This window comes from Branchiostoma belcheri, unplaced genomic scaffold (genome assembly GCF_001625305.1).
Source record: "Branchiostoma belcheri isolate BF01 breed outbred unplaced genomic scaffold, Haploidv18h27 scaffold16, whole genome shotgun sequence".
NCBI classification, from domain to species: Eukaryota; Metazoa; Chordata; class Leptocardii; order Amphioxiformes; family Branchiostomatidae; genus Branchiostoma; species Branchiostoma belcheri.
Window position 1 is genome coordinate 2,196,283 of NW_017803046.1, and position 16,181 is coordinate 2,212,463.

At 41.0% G+C, this 16,181-nt stretch overlaps 1 protein-coding gene across 3 annotated transcripts; it reads right to left on the reverse strand.

Moving 5' to 3' along the window:
* Positions 1-577: 577 nt before the first annotated feature.
* On the reverse strand, positions 578-16,037 carry LOC109466131 (ATP-dependent RNA helicase A-like). 3 transcript variants are annotated; one of them, XM_019763771.1, is made up of 31 exons: positions 15,986-16,037; positions 15,462-15,580; positions 15,083-15,223; positions 14,556-14,670; positions 14,010-14,107; positions 13,547-13,686; positions 11,907-11,953; positions 11,633-11,769; positions 11,263-11,349; positions 10,689-10,850; positions 10,393-10,470; positions 9,990-10,109; positions 9,429-9,642; positions 8,984-9,066; positions 8,253-8,409; positions 7,762-7,871; positions 7,363-7,461; positions 6,977-7,094; positions 6,485-6,579; positions 5,957-6,030; positions 5,604-5,756; positions 5,107-5,267; positions 4,579-4,690; positions 4,084-4,251; positions 3,651-3,778; positions 3,365-3,420; positions 2,945-3,112; positions 2,726-2,841; positions 2,085-2,297; positions 1,455-1,699; positions 578-1,187 (listed from the first exon to the last, which is right to left on the reverse strand). In XM_019763771.1, exons 2-31 carry the CDS (start codon positions 15,570-15,572, stop codon positions 1,090-1,092), a joined length of 3,804 nt encoding a protein of 1,267 aa, XP_019619330.1. In that variant the 5' UTR covers positions 15,573-15,580; positions 15,986-16,037; the 3' UTR covers positions 578-1,089. The 3 variants fall into 3 exon arrangements, with proteins under 3 accessions (XP_019619330.1, XP_019619331.1, XP_019619329.1); XM_019763770.1 differs by having other exon boundaries at positions 1,090-1,187; positions 15,973-16,030; XM_019763772.1 differs by lacking the exons at positions 14,010-14,107; positions 14,556-14,670; positions 15,083-15,223; positions 15,462-15,580; positions 15,986-16,037 and adding an exon at positions 12,338-12,442.
* Between the last annotated feature and the right edge of the window lie 144 nt (positions 16,038-16,181).

Sequence of the window (16,181 nt, forward strand, 5' to 3'; positions counted from 1 at the left end):
TGGTCATAATACCGAGACAAATTATAATGGTACAGCACAACATACCATTATCTTAGCAGACAAAATGTCCCCATGATGCAGTAGTATGAAGCAAAGCTGGCAGAAGTTCAGAAAAGATGGATGACATTGTAAGTCTCTTGGCATAATGTTCCTGATATTCTATCACCTTAAACTCCTCATCAACACAGGATACAGTGTGTGCCACTCCCACTACCAGGTGCAGAGGACTCAGTACACCTCTACCAAGGCAAATAACAACGTCAACTTCAAATAAGGCATTTTGTATGTATGGAACTTCTTTGAATTCCCTGTGGTTTTAAGTGCCCATTACAGGCTTGTGAACAAGTCAGGTGTTTCTAGCTCCAGTGAAATTGACTACCATTAATATGTAGGGTTTTGATCAATGTTTGTTTCACCATGTGTTTGCACAACATCAAGACTACTGTTACAGTTAGGACTGACCTACTGTACAACTGAAGAGGGGGCAAGGCTACATTTCAACAGCTGACAAAACTAGCATGAGCTTCTCAGTTTCAAGAATGACCAAGGTATACTGTGACTAACTAACACACAAGAATTTTCTGGTAATTGCTTTATCAATATTTATTATACTGCCATTACATCAGTTAGACTTTGTAACAACATTTTGGTTTCTGTTTCATACATACTTGAAAGCAAAATCGTGTTAGTATCACGATCCTTGAAAATCTGCTATTGAATCATACTCTTCCATACCCGTGTCTGGGACATTCAAGTCACCAAAGTAAAAAATAACCAGACTAAGAAAAAACATGTCAACAGTCACTAAATATAAGATCAGAAATAAAAAGTTACAACTGAAAATAAATAACTTAAAAGATGTTCCAGTATTGTGGAATTATTGATGCTTGTAATTGATATCGACAATGGTTGTCATGCTTATCATTAATCAAACATTCAAATTCATCTATGCTGACAAAAACACACATAGATACTGTGTTCCAAATGAGCAAATGACCAAATTCTCTGGACAATAATAGCTAACTCCAGTCAGCATACAGCATAGAAGACTGTTATATCATCACAAGTGTGTGAGCAGGTCGCAGGTCTCTAGTAGACCCCGCTCGGTCGGCCCCTGAATCCACCCCTTCCTCTGCCTCGCTGGAACCCACCGCCTCTGCCTCCTCCGTACCCCCCACCTCCTCCACCTGAGGAAAACATGTTATTATGAAATTGCATATGAGTTGGTAGTTACATGTTCAGAGCTAAAACTTTTGTTCTAACATGAAAGAATTGTTACCATCTAGAGCTTTCAACCGCTTTAGACTGACCCAGTGAGACTTGTCACATGCTTCTCTGAAATGTGGCTAATTGAAAGCACAATCTCGTTGGGAAAAACTTTCCAGACCAAATCAGTCATTCTTTGCACACAGTATCTTAAAGTGATTCATTGGGTAACTTAAGATGGCACCTACCGTATCCTCCTCCATAGCCTCCTCTAAATCCACCACGGAATCCTCCACGGTCACCACCGAATCGTGGCCCGCCGCCAAACCCGCCTCTGTAACCCCCTCGGAAGTCCCCTCCTCCTGGACCCCCCCTGAAGCCCCCCCTGAATCCGCCTCTGTCGCCACCACGGAAGCCTCCATTGCCGCCATCAGGGGTGTTGAAACGGTACCTCTTGCGTGGCGGGCCACTGTAGTCACCACCATAGGTGGACCTGAAAAGTGTGAAAAACAACAGTCAGTAGGAATCATGCAGCGCCTGAGAAATTTGACAAGACACATTTAGGGGAGTTTCAAGGACCAAAGTAAGATTATCTAAACCATAGGTCCTTTTGGGGAGTATTTTCCAATATGTAAAATACTGGTACACTTGTGTCACTTCTTAATAACCAATGGACATCTATTTCTCAGAAACCATAAAAAGCTACATCATACACATAACATTCATGCATACCACAATTTGTTAGTGCTAAAAGTCTTACTGGGTACTACCAGTAAACCTGTTTGTGTTTGACTTTGCCCAGCATGGAAACAAGCATGATTAACAATGACACTGGTATAAATTTTGCTCTCACTGACTGACAAGATAAAGGGACTCACCCAGCATAGGAGGACCCCTCCCCATCCTCATTGACTGGTCTTCCCACGTTAGCCTTAGAGAGGCTCCTGATCACACCAATCAGCTTCTCATCAAGCTGCTGCGGCTCCAGGATGGTCTCTGGCTGGCTGCAGGCCTGCACGATCAGGCGGTCCATGGACGGGCGCAGGGCACACACCGCCGCCGCAGAGGGGTGAGACATCTTCAAGGTGATCCTTTGGAAAAATAAGGAATTTCTGTCAAAACAACATTGGGTATCTTATATCATGGTTCATCTAAAGACTTATTTTCATGTTGCAGTTGTAAAGCAAAGTAGGGTAGTGATTATGAAGTACAACAGCAACATGCATACAAATGTGAAACTGTACTGCAACTGAACTAGTTTGTTCTATTGCTCAGTCCTTTGCACAATGCGTTCAAGGTGTCTGTGACACTCACACAAGAGGTGTCAGAGGCAAATCATCATAGCAATCTCATAACTTTATTTTTAAAAAATTTGAAACTGTACCGCAACTGACCTAAATATTGAAGAATGAATCCCAACACATATAAGCCTTGGCAAAACATAAATCTTAATTCTCTATTAAGGGCTGAAAGAAATGCTTAAATATTTCAGTAATTTTGTGGCACAAAGTTTTCCTACCAGTCATCCAGTTTGATGTCCCCGTCCTTGGTGTTGACTGTGCGGGAACCAAACAGCAGCAGCTGGACCGCAGACACCATGGTCATCTGTTTGGCTGACACGGCTCTGGTTCGGATCTGGGAAGGCAATCATCAACAGTTGAAGTTCATACAGTTCAACAGTTCAAAATGGGGATGGACAAGAAGCTATTTAAAGCTGGTAGATGTTCACCAAGCTCACCTTTTCTCCAAACACAAAGAAGGGTGAAGGGAAGGTCTGCTCCCTGTTGCTACAGTTGACGGAGGATTTGTGGATGAGGGCAGCGCGGCCTTCTGTAGTCAGCAGCTTACGCTTCTCCTTGTGGAAGCAGACGTTGGGGTACAGGCCCATGGTCAGCAGGGAAATCACCTGGAACAGATATATGAGGTAGGCTGTCAAAAAAAGACAACCCAAAACATTCTTCCTGGTAGAGAATCTAGTGTTTTGGGGACATCATTTTTGACAGCCACATTGGTAGGTATGGTACATTCATGGTAAAGAACGCTACAACAGACAGCTTTTAGCCATAGATGCTCATGTATAGTTTGACTGGGTTTTCATATGGATAGATAAAGATAGATGATATTCTGTACAAGTTAGAAGTAATGGTTAAACACCCACCATGTCCAACTTGGAGTCTGGGCCTGTGTGGTCAAAGTGGTGTGGCAACAAGCATTCTGCAGGAACAAAGACAAAGTATTGGTATTAACACATTTTTTCTTCAAATCGTGAAAGTTTTTCACTTCTGGAAAAAAGGTGAGAGGACATAGTATCATTCTGTTGCTCAGTCGCTTGCATGTTGCGTTCATTGTGCACACAACACTCCAACAAGAGGTGTCAGAGGCAAGTCATCATAGCAACAATGAGGAGAGTTTCTCATACATTTAACGTCAGGTTTGACATTTACCTTCGGGGAACTCTGCCATCATGAGGATATCCTTCAGCTGGTTCTTAGCCTCATATGTCATGCGCAGGGTGGCCATGTTCAACGACTTGCGCTGGCAGAAATTCATCTCACTGTCTTCTCCATAGGACCTGAGTGGTGATGGAAAAAACAAAACTGACTCTTTAGAACAATCCTTCACATGAATACACCAAAGGCAGAGTACCTGAAAATATCTTAAGAATTCAGTTTGATATTTTCATACCAGGAAAAATCTGAATCCTCTGATGAAACACTAAAAGACATGTTATCATTCCCTGCAAAGAGAAAACTCTTCTGCTTTTCTGCTTGGAGAAAAAAGAATGCTACAGAAAGACAATACAAGATTGACAAAAGCTCTAGTCTGCTTTCTTATGAAGAAAGGAAGAATTTACAAAGAGACTAAAATTCTACTGACCGTGCCTCCTCCCAGCCTTGGTAGGCCATGAGCATGGCGACGTGGTCACTACAGCGGGTCCCAGCAAACGACTTGTGGACCCAGCCCAGCCTCCGTCTCTCCACTGGAACCTCCCACGGCTCAGGGAAACACGTGCTGGAGGCGATGGCAGCCATGGCATCTCCACAACTACAGGTACAGGGGACACAATCAGCATTCTACTGGTACTTTCAACAACTTTCAATACAGTTATGAACCGGACTGATCCTAGGAACTATCCATAAAGGACTGGTTAGGTACATTTTATGTACTGACTATACAAGCGTTGTGGTAGCTGAAGGGGACAAATATCATTCTGTTGCTCAGTTCACTTGCATGTTGCGTTCATTGTGCACACAACACTCCAACAAGAGGTGTCAGAGGCAAATCATCATAGCAACAACTAGGAAAGTCTATCTGCTAACAACCACCAGTGCAGATTTGACCTCAATGCCCTACCCAGTAAGGTCTACATACCTGAAGATGCAGCCCATGATGACCATTTTTCCCAGACGTGGGTCGATGGGCAGGCGAGCGAGGATCTTCCCGAGGGGAGTCAGCTCATCATTGGAATCCAGGGCATCCATTTCTGCACAACAATGGACTCATTACACATGTATTTCACAGTATATTATTAAGTACAAATCTGTCAGTCTCTGTCAAAGATATTGCTCAGTCCCTTGCACATTACGTTCAAGGTGTCTGTGACACTCACACAAGAGGTGTCAGAGGCAAATCATCATAGCAATAGTGCCATCTCAGGACAACTTTATTGCAATTGCATTCTCATATTCCCAGGCACTGGCTTAGATGGTTGGGTGATTCAGGTATTGACAACGTAGTAACTCAAGACACATACCGAAGAAACTTGGAATGAAAAGAACATCAAATGCTAAAAAGGATTTGAATCCAGATCCACATATTCTCTAGACATTAGCATTCGTCAACATTGCAAGAAAGGCATCTGCTTAGAGAAGTGTCTAGCTTTGCCCTTAAGTAGCTAACCTCTGAGGAGGGCCTCTGCCTCGATGACAGCGTCCAGGGGTGGAGGTTCGATGGCTCTGGCCAGGAAGGGTCCGATGGCTCCCAGACGCAGCAGCTTGATGGACAGGGACAGCTCGTGGAGGGGTGTTCGGAATATCTCAGGGGTTGTGTGGGTGTCCAGCCTAACAAATAGGATACAGTAATGGATTATATAACATTATATATTTGTATACAACTAAGATGGACTATAATTATAATAATGGAATGCTAAGCTGGACTGCTCAGACCGCACTAGTCACAATGTTTTGGTTGGTACGTTCAAGTGCCTTTACACCAGACATCACATCTGACATGTCATCACAGCAATCCAGCTAATGGTTCTATCAGAAATCATCAGAAAGTAGCTTTTGTAGCTTTCTAGCTCATTAGACAAAGAAAATGGCACTGCTTCTAACTACATTGTATATGGTGCTGAAATCGGTAACATTGAAATAACAGTTGCCAGGACCAGTGCTTACTTTTCAAACCTGGCTCTTGAGCACAGGTGAAAGCAGAAGCCGGGTCGAACACGGCCGGCCCGTCCCTTCCTCTGCTCCAGGTTGGTCTTAGAGGCCCACACTGTGGCATAGTTGGTCATGTTGTTGTGGGATGTGAACAGCTTCATCTTAGCCCTGAAACAATGACAAACATCTAAAATCAGACAAACAGTTATCCATTTAGCAAATACTGTACTCGTGCTACAAAAGTTACTATGACACTTCGAAATACATACTGGTGATTGTGGGCTTTCACAAAGTGGTTTATCCCACTAGCTTTGTCAGACTAATATTATCCAATTTTCCTTCCTACTTGAGTATGAAGGTGGACTTACTTGCAGGAGTCTATGACGTAGACAACATCGTTGATGGTGATGCTGGTCTCAGCAATGTTGGTGGACAGGATCACCTAGCAACAAGATATTGAAAAATATTACATACTTGTGAAAATCTATATTCTATGAGTAAAAGAACTACAGAATTTGTGCTAAAATTGTACTTCGTAGTGGTCCATGCTACAGATTTACATTACAGACAATCAGATTGTGGGGACCCTTGAGGTTGCTCCACTCAGCAGGTAAGGCTGGTGAAGTCGGAACTGGGTCCCCAGTTTCTCTGCCTCCATTGCGTAGCACACTTGACAAAGGGTTAGTCAAGCATGCCTTTGAAAGGAGGCTGTCTGCAGTGAATTTTCAAGCCTGTCAGTGTCTAGTGGTTGTTGTTCATTCTTAGGTGTAAGAAAACAAAGAAAAGTCCTACCCATGTACAAATTACAATTATTGTACCTACAACGTGAGCTATCTAAACAGCCACAGGGACCAAAAGACCCAAATATAATGGCCTGAATTGAAGGAATCCTATACCTTGGTGATTCCTGATGGAACAGACTGGAACACCCTATGCTGGTCCTCTCTGGGGATCTGGGAATGCAGGGGCAACAACTGGTACTTCCCAGAGGCTGGAAGAAAATACAACAGCTGGGTGCTTCAACAAATACGAATGCAATAGCATGTCAATGCATAAAACACTGCAGATACATGCAATATGATTTCAACCTTTCATATGCCTTACAAGAATTTGTTTTGCCATCTTCATTATTGAATCTGCTGACTCAATCTGTTTCAATTGTTTTTCTCAATGTTATTGCTCAGTCCCTTGCACATTATGTTCAAGGTGTCTGTGACACTCACACAAGAGGTGTCAGAGGCAAATCATCACAGCAATAATATCATCTCATAAAAAATTGAGTTTCAAAAACCGGCATTGACCCTTTTGCCTGTCAAACCAATAACTAAATAGTCTGACAGTAGAATAGGAAATGAACATTTCTCTGAACAACAAAATTCATGCCATACCTCCAAACTCTGGGTGTTCTTGCAGGTATCTGAGCAGGGCGAAGATGAGGTTCCATCCTGGTAGGAAGATGAGGATCGCTCCTGGCACCTCCAGGCTTTTAATGTACTGCAGGAGAACCTGTGAAACACAACAACACATTACAGTCAACATTCAACATGCACTTACTTGGTATCTCTGGACAACAAACATCACACAGGCTGATATTACTGAAATGCTGTTGACTTTACATGTATCTGAGAACCATAATTATCACTTAACACCACAAGGTATTATTTCAGGACTCCAGGAAGACTAGTGGATGTATTGTCAACACTAATGGAGATTCCTTAACAAACAAACAAACAAACCACAAGTTATTTCAATGGGGAAACACTGAAAGGCTTACCACAATGAGCTCAAAGGACATCTCTCTCTCACTGAGCATAGACAAGGACCTCTTGGTCTGGTCAGAGTATTCATTGGAGCAAACCAAGTTCAGGTTCTCCTGGAAAAAGAAAGGATATCAAGATTTAATCCTTATTTTCAATTGCTAATTCTGTCTTTGCACTCTGTTATGGGCAAATGGGTGTTACATCCCATGCTAGATTAATCCCCAAAACACAAAAGTCACGGAAAAAATGGAATAAATATTGCTTGAGCAGCATCTATTGAAGGTTTGGAGTCTTGGACAGCTTTTGATCCCACACTATACTACACTACATTCATGGTGGTACACTACATTCAAGTCTTGTCATTTCAATGCACCATAATAAAGTAGAAAGACAGGCAGTGACGAGTGCCTTACATTGTCATCATCTCCCACACCATCGTCGTCATCCTTGTCTTTGCGTTTCTTCCTCTCCTGGGGCTGAGCCACGAAGTTGGTCATCTGTATACAGTCTTCCAGGAAATACTCTGTAGTCACAAAACACAACCATAAGATACAGCACCGGCTATAGTTTCTTAGTTCAGCATGTACTTTCAAAACAGTTTGTATAAAACTGAAATCCAGAGGTTTTCTGGCCTGGTAATCAAGAATAACAGTTTATGCTGTAACAAGCCATGTTCACCTCTTCTCAGATGGAATTATTAACCTTTTCTCTCCTAAAGGTGTATCCAAAAGTCTCTTTGCCTTAAAGGTTCATATGTGTTGGTAGATGTCATTACACAGGAGGCTTAAACTGTAATTTCCAACATAAAAAAAGACCCAAATTTTTTACTTTGTCCAGTATTTGGGTAAGTCCAATTTTTGTGTTAGAAATTACAGATTAAACCTCCTATATAAAATTTCCTTACGTTGTACAGGGTGTGTGCGGCCATACACATCCACAACGGGACAGTTCCCGAAGTACTCGGAGAAGAGGCTGGTGTCGATGGTGGCAGACATGAGGATGATGCGCATGTCAGGGTAGGCTCGCACCATGCCTTGTAGCACCACCAGCAGGAAATCTGACTGTACAGCACAAACAACAACTTCTGTTGTACAAAGGTTTAACCATATCAACATCCAGACACAGGCAACAAGAGCCCAAGACTCAACATAGATGACAGTATGAAAAGTCTTATTGTACAGTCTTCTTGAACAATAAACCATGAAGCACTTTATATTCGCGGTACCAAAATTTTGTAGTCTTGAGAAAAATGGACATGTTCGCGGTGGCGGCAGGTGCAGAAGAAACAAAGTCAGCAAATTATTTGTTCACGGTAAAGAAGTGACCACGAAAATCGTAGATAGAAAAGTACCACGAATATAAAGTGATTTAAAAAAGTCAACTGTTTCTTCTCAATGATATCTACATATACAGTTTTTAAAATTAAATGCAATTAAAGTGCAATATGAATCCTTCGTTGTTGAAGAACAATCATGCAACACATTCCAGTTAATAGCTGCTCAGCTGAAGTGTTGTTTGTTTGATTCATTGTGTTCACGACACTCAACAAGAGATCATCATCATTGCAGTTGAGATGGCACTGTTAGTGTTGGAAATACAATGATAGATGAGTGAGAGTTATGACAACAGCCTTACGTTGAGATCTCTTTCATGGATTTCGTCCACGATCAGATGGGAGAGTCCTCGCATCCCTCCCTCCATCTTCCTCAAGAGCACACCTGTGAAAATACCAAGACAAGAGTTTACACAAACCTATGAATCAATCAATCAATTAACAAATCAATCCACAAGGGGACACCCAGGGTAGACTGTCAAAAGTTGAAAAGTTACAATGAAGAGTTGTAAACTTTCCCAAAACTTAAAATACAAACTTTAAGCAGCATACTTGAATCTGATTTCCATTTACTATTGACTAATATTGATTCATTCTTTTACAGAAATTTGGGAGAAAAAGAGTATAGCTTATCAATTAGCACACTCCACTGGCCAATGGATACTGCCTTGCCATCGTATGATCTGCTTGGAGATTATATAGCTAGAGACTAAATTAGATGAGATTCCAAAACAGTGCAGATCTTACCAACAGTGCAGAAGAGGATTCCTCCGTAAGGCCTGGGGAAGACAGTGTCAAACCTGACGCTGTACCCAGTACTGAGGCCCAGTTCTTCCCCCCGCTCCTGGGCAACTCTCTCCGCCACTGACACGGCACTGATCCTGCGAGGCTGCGTCACGATGATGTTACACTCTGCCCCTCGACCCTTCATGATCATGTCGTCAAGGATATACTGTGGCACCTGCGACAATCAGACAATCCCCATGGTTAAAACACTTTTTATATCACAAGTGTCCAAGAAATACCTGAAAGTGCACCCTACAAAACTGTACCGTATACTGTATTATCACTATACTCATGTAAACAAGTGTACACTATAACGAACATCTTTTGAAAGGTAGTATAGCCATCTCTTAAATCATCTTGGATAACAAGAGTAAACAAATGACAGCAAATGATTATAAGTTGAAAAGTACAAATTTGGATCTGTGAATATTGTACTTCAAACAAAATTGTACATGACAAAGCAAGTAGATAAGATAGCTGGAAGCTAGCAGTTTGAAGAAGCTGGCTGTGAGTGTGGGTTACCTGTGTGGTCTTGCCACAGCCTGTCTCTCCCTTGATGATGACAACTGAGTTGTTGACGATGGCATTCATGACATGGTCCACTGACTCCCAGATGGGTAAGGCCTGTCTGTCCTGCAGCATCTAAAATAACAGTGGTGTCGTTGAGATTACATGTTTCATCCTCAATTTCGTGAAAAACATTTACCAAACGCCCTTGCAGTGATGATTGAGTAAACAATCTCACAGTAATGTTCTTAAGTCCAAAAAAAAGTCTTTTTTTGAGTGGTGCCCTAAAGATGAGAAACCTTCCATGGTAGCATGCTATGCAACTATGTAACTGACTATGAAAGTCATCTTGTGTGGACTTGTGGACAAGAGACTGACCTGCCCACGCCAGTGCAAAGACAAGAAAATCCCAGCTAACCTTCTGTAGGTTTTGGTCCTGGTTCCTCTGGTCTTGTAATTGTGTTACCAGATCATGGTTCAGCTGCTCTAAAGTCATCTGCAACAACAACAGGGTTAGAAAACCAGAAACTGTGTCATACATTATTCAGCACCAAAGGGATAATTCATCAGCAAACATATACATTTCTCTATCAGAACAAATTTTTTTTGGACAACCATGCTATATTGTCCTTTTTTTTTTCTACAAGCAAAATATTAAGCATAATATACAAGATTGGGCAACAAACAGTTGTAGTTTGATACATGATAACTTACATGAGCCAGTGGGCCCTCATCGATGTTACATCCAGCCCACGGGTTCCAGTTCTGCAGGGGAGGGGACCATGGCACCACACCTGCCGCAGACTGGTTCAAACTGGGCTCAAAACGTTCCTTATGATCTGTCAGGAGGCTCAGCTCTTGGGTCGGATCCTCAGGCTTTGGAAACAGACATTTCTTGTGTTAGAATATTGCCATGACAGGTGAAGACAATATCACAAGGACAGTAATGAAATATGGGCTATTGATAAAAATTTGTACAATTTCTTGTAACAATTCTTCAGGTTATCAAGACATAAGGAGATGGTAAAAGATTCTTCCCATCTGCGTAAGAAAAAAATGTCGTTAGTAAGTTTTCCAAACTCAAATGTGCATGAATTTTCAAGACTGTTGGTAAAATCCAGTAGCATAGAAGGCATTGAAATACTGATGTCTTTTTTTCACTTCCAGTCCGGTTTTTACTTCTTACTTCAGCATCCCCTTTGAAGTTTCAAACTTTAAAGAGGTGAAAAAAATTGCATAACGCCATTTTATTAAATTTTTAAGGATGGAGCATGTTTGCTGCACTCACCGGAGGTACAGGCTGCAGTTCCATCTCCTGTAGCAGACCCATCAGCTGTTGCTCCACCTGTGGGTTCAACACCACATGATGCTCCACCTATACACAGGGAAAATCAAACAGTTCACTTCTAGTCAACATCTGAACAAGAGCAAACATGGGCATTACCGTACTGCCAATCACGGCAGTGTTGTAGGAATGTCTACAGATTTGCAATCTAGTTGCATATATCTTACTCAGTTACTGTTACAATGTACTATCATTCTGCATGTAGCTACATACATGGTACAGGGAGAACACTGGGAACTGAACTTAGGACACATTAGTCAAACATCATGAATGAATCCATCTAGTCAAAGCAACTAAAAATTTATCAAGTTACCTTTTCTGCCTCTTTTTTCTTAGTGACTCCAGTGTAAGCCTCCAACACCCCAAGATGGTACAGCTGACGCACAAGGGACAGGGCAGCCGACTGGGCCGCTATTTTCTTGTTAGAGCCATGTTCACGGGCACTGATGTCTGAAAACATGTTCAGATACAATTCAATTTGACAAAGACAAGGAACTGAAAAATCACTCACGCTCGCTTACAGTTGTACTGTAATAAGTTCTTAACTTCTTACCCACTTACGATTTTAAAAAAGAAAAACTACTCACTGCGGTGAAGCTGCTTCACAAAGATAGTCATCTCAGCAACAAAACTCCTATAAGAAGAATTTTGTACAACTTCAGAAGTTGCAGAACATTTCCCTATTCCTGTTGCATTTTCAACATGCTGCTTGCCTGCTTGTATATACACCTTCAAATGTCCATTTTCATTTTTTTCCTTCCTCAAACTTTAACCTTGCTAATGCCACTGTTTAGGTTTGACAAAAAGTAACTTTGATTATACATTATAGGTTTCTGTACACAAATGCCTCACATAACATCACTTGGCAGTTGAGTATGCCTACATGACGTGTACTACAGAGACATTCACTGCATCTTGAATTAACACTATCAATTAGCCCCTAAATGTTACAATATTACTAGCACAAATTCCATACCAACTGTACCTACTTGTGTAGTATGGTACGCTTCATACTGACCTGACACTGCTACATGTAGCACCATCCACCTTCTGTGGGCCTGTACTACACTGCTTCTCTCACTTGATCTTTCACATGGCCATAACTTGCTCTTTACTGCCAAGCCTTGCAAAGAAACGACAGCAGAGAGATCTTAGAGGAGTCTAACTTGGTCTGTGACTTGATATGATGAAGTTCACTGACCATGTATAGACCGACATCATCACACCTATTACAACAGCATGAAGTCTTTCACCCAGAGACTACAGAACTGTTGCTGCTCTGCTTTCTCTGTCTTTAACAAAAATCAAATCGAAGCCAACTTGTGTACTTAACACTGTTTAAAGGAAACAGGTCTTTAAGCCATGGACAGAATCCTTTAGAATGCTTAAATATTCAAAGGAATCTGCCTATGTGGTAGTTGTGGCTTATTTGCATGCTGTTGGAACTGTGAGACTTTGTTGTCATTTCTTTGCAAGGCATGGCAGTCTTCCTGACTGTTCCCTCAGTAAACATAAACTCCTATGAGAATGCTTATCATAGTTAGAATCACTTCAAACATGATGCAGTATGTTGGACTTTGTTGGTACTTTTTTTTAAACTACATGTACCGGTATACCAAAATATTGAAACTGGAAATATCAGAAAGGCATGGAAAACCAACATCATCCTCAAATGATGCAAGAAGAGATTTTTCTTTGTGAAGAAATTTCTTTGTGGATATATACATGTACACTTAAGATGACAGTAACAAAGATTGTCACATTCAGTCTGCCAAGACATCTTGGTCAGTCAGAATGCTGAAAGAAACACCACTGGCCATGTGAAAGCTCAACCTGTGCCCAAGGAAGGTGGATGGGCATCACACACTGTACATTTGTTGTAAAAATATATACATGTACTTGGATTTAAATTTACATTTCTAAATGCTATGTTAATCAACTGTCATATTGGGCTTTCAAAGATTAAAGAACAACCTCAAAACTCTGACACTAGTGAACAGCAATTCTCTCCATTGATTTACCATTATACACAGTCACTCACGGTAATTAGCACAATCTTTGGTTAAGATTATAGACCTGTAATAAACAAATATTACTCTTAGAGTGGTGGCAAATTCAGCAGTAGTACAGAGAATGGTGTTGAGCAATTTTAGCCACTAGTAGCAGTATAGATAAAAGCACTAGCAGAAGAGAAATAAAGACATCATTTGTTTCCCAGTCATGTTACCGGTTGTGGTCAGGCCCTGTGGGGGAGTATCTATAGTCTGCCTGGATCCTGTTCTGCTGCATGAACTGGTGCAGACGCTGCTTGGCATTGTCCAGGGTCCAGTTACCATGGATACCAGCATTCAGGTCCATAGTTTCAGCCTGGACAGACATAAACAGATATCTTTATTCAAAACATGACACTGATCTACAATATTTTATTTCAAATCATTTTAATAATTATTATTATAATTTATTCATTTAATGTTTTTGCTTCAAACATACCATTCACACCTATGCCATATCATCAAATGTTGCAGCGTGAAAAATGACTACCATCTTCCTGCTTGTGCATAACTGTTACTTAATGCTTCTTTTGTGGTTGAATACAAAACTTGGAGAAATAGTGGCAAACAAGAACAATTCTGTGATGCCAATTTTACATCTCATTGTACATGTGATAACAAATGTTCAGAACTATGTACCTCTTCCACTTTCCTCTTATCCACTCTCTCAAAGTATTCCTGGTAGTCTTGACTTCGGCCAGAGTAGGGCTTGTTGTATTCATACACCTGACTACCACCTGAAATAGAGGGAAACTAGATGTATCAGGCAAGGCCACCATACTCACATTTGCATAAAATACATTCTGTTGATACTTCAAAATTTCATCTTGATGAAATTGTCAGTGACTTATAAGTCAAATGCCCTAATGTATTTCAATATCAATTTAAGGTAGCTAAATAGAGACATGGAAATGAAACCTGGACACTTAACTTATCATGCCTGTCTTCAACAAGATTTAAGAATAACCTACTACTACTAACCCCAATAACATTCTGTGAAAAATACTGATTTTTGTTATAACATGAAGACCAACCTTCTGTTACAAGACCAACAAGATGCAGGAAAAGGAACAAATCACAGTTAGCTGAGCACACATGAAACTGGAACATGTGCAATCAATGATACAAAATAATAAATACCCAAATCAGATCCGGTTTGTGTATATGGTTTGTGATATATCTTACCTTGTTCCCCAGCTACAGCCAGGTGTGGTGCAGGTGGAGCACCTGGAGGCAGCCCACCTGGTCCTGCACCTGATGGCCCTGCACCATCTGTCGGTGGTGCTGATAAGGTTGGAGCCTGACGAGGAGAAGGGGCACTTTTCAATATCTTCACAACATTCATTCAAATAGTTCCAACGTTAACTCTGCTGTAGTACTATGGAATAAGCATTTCGTCAATTATGAACATCAAATAGATGAAATTGGATTGGATCTTTATTATGAAACTGGCAGACATATCAGTCTGTATTTTTGGAATTCACAGAGATTGTTTCCATAAAAGATCACAATTTCATTGTCAATTTTTAACACAAAAATTCATTTCATCATATAACTAACTCACTATCCAGGCTTTTACAGTGTATATGATCCATGGGCACTACCTTTCATCCTAAGGAAAACGTTTACTAGAAAAGCAAACATATTATGAAACATGAAATAAAGGAAAGCATCCAGTAAGAAAGGCTGCAGCAAATATGACTTCCATCTACCTCCACAGCAGGGACTTCAGCCTGGCTAACTTCCCCCGTGCGGACGAGATACATGACAAAGTCACGTGCAGCATTCGTCTGCGCGTCCTTCTTGCTGGTTGAGTTGCCAGCACCGACATAGTCATAGCCTGGGACCCGTACCTGAAACGGAGATGTGAAAAAGGTACTGTACTTATTGGTGCATGAAATTTAAAATACAAGCTTTGTAGGTCTTGCATTCAAAATCTACAAGGTTTAAGGAAGCTATTTTTAATTACAATGTCTGCCATTTCTTAACACAATCAGTGATGTCTTGCAATATTTTTTCCTGACTTTGATAATTTTGCAGACCTTTTTGTTTGTCATATTACCATATATGCAATACTGCCTGCATAATTACCTCACACACAAAACGTTGTCTCTGTTTGGACCCAGCTGCTCTGAAGTCGTAGTTGGGGGTGATTTTCTTTTTCCCACACCAGGCGTACAGGAAATTCTTCAGGTCCGCCATGCCTGCAACTGGAGGGCAGTGCATGGTGCAACTTCAATAAAAAAAATCTTCACATCTCTACTCTACCGGCTCTACCCATTGTTTCATGATCACGTTATCCGGATAAAGGAAAGTTATAGTTCTCTTTTGAATAAATTTAAGGGCAACATCCTACCTTTCCTCCAAGTCCAAAATAATAAAATTGCAACTGATGAATGATTTTGCTGAGCCCCCCTCCCTCATTCCAAAATTTGGAATTATGTTGCCTGTAGCACGCACGCAATACTTTTACCTCCATGCAGCCAGTAGAAAACGATACCGATATCCAAAAACTAGCTACTGATAGCTTCTACGTATACCAAACAATGTATTCTGACTCAACGCTTTCAAAGAAAACCCGTAATTTTGCATATTTCTGTACATTTTCTACCCACATTCTTGCAAAGCCTGCACGACCCGGCGTGTCCACGTCCGACTGAGCCGAGGTGCACTGTGGTCCTTTCATGCAAAGTCATGGGAGGAAAGAACTTAGTAAACAAACCATATTTTCAGACAATAATTCAAACAAAAAACGTTAAACACTTACAAAAATGGCTAGAAATGCAAAACACAAGTTTTAAACGTTATTTT

Coding starts and splice junctions, on each gene's coding strand:
- LOC109466131 (XM_019763771.1), bottom strand. CDS start 15,572: ATGGCGGACCTGAAGAATTTCCTGTACGCCTGGTGTGGGAAAAAGAAA. Junction 15,224..15,461: donor GACAACGTTTTGTGTGTGAG/GTAATTATGCAG, acceptor TCTCCGTTTCAG/GTACGGGTCCCAGGCTATGA. Junction 7,095..7,362: donor TGTCCTTTGAGCTCATTGTG/GTAAGCCTTTCA, acceptor TGTGTTTCACAG/GTTCTCCTGCAGTACATTAA.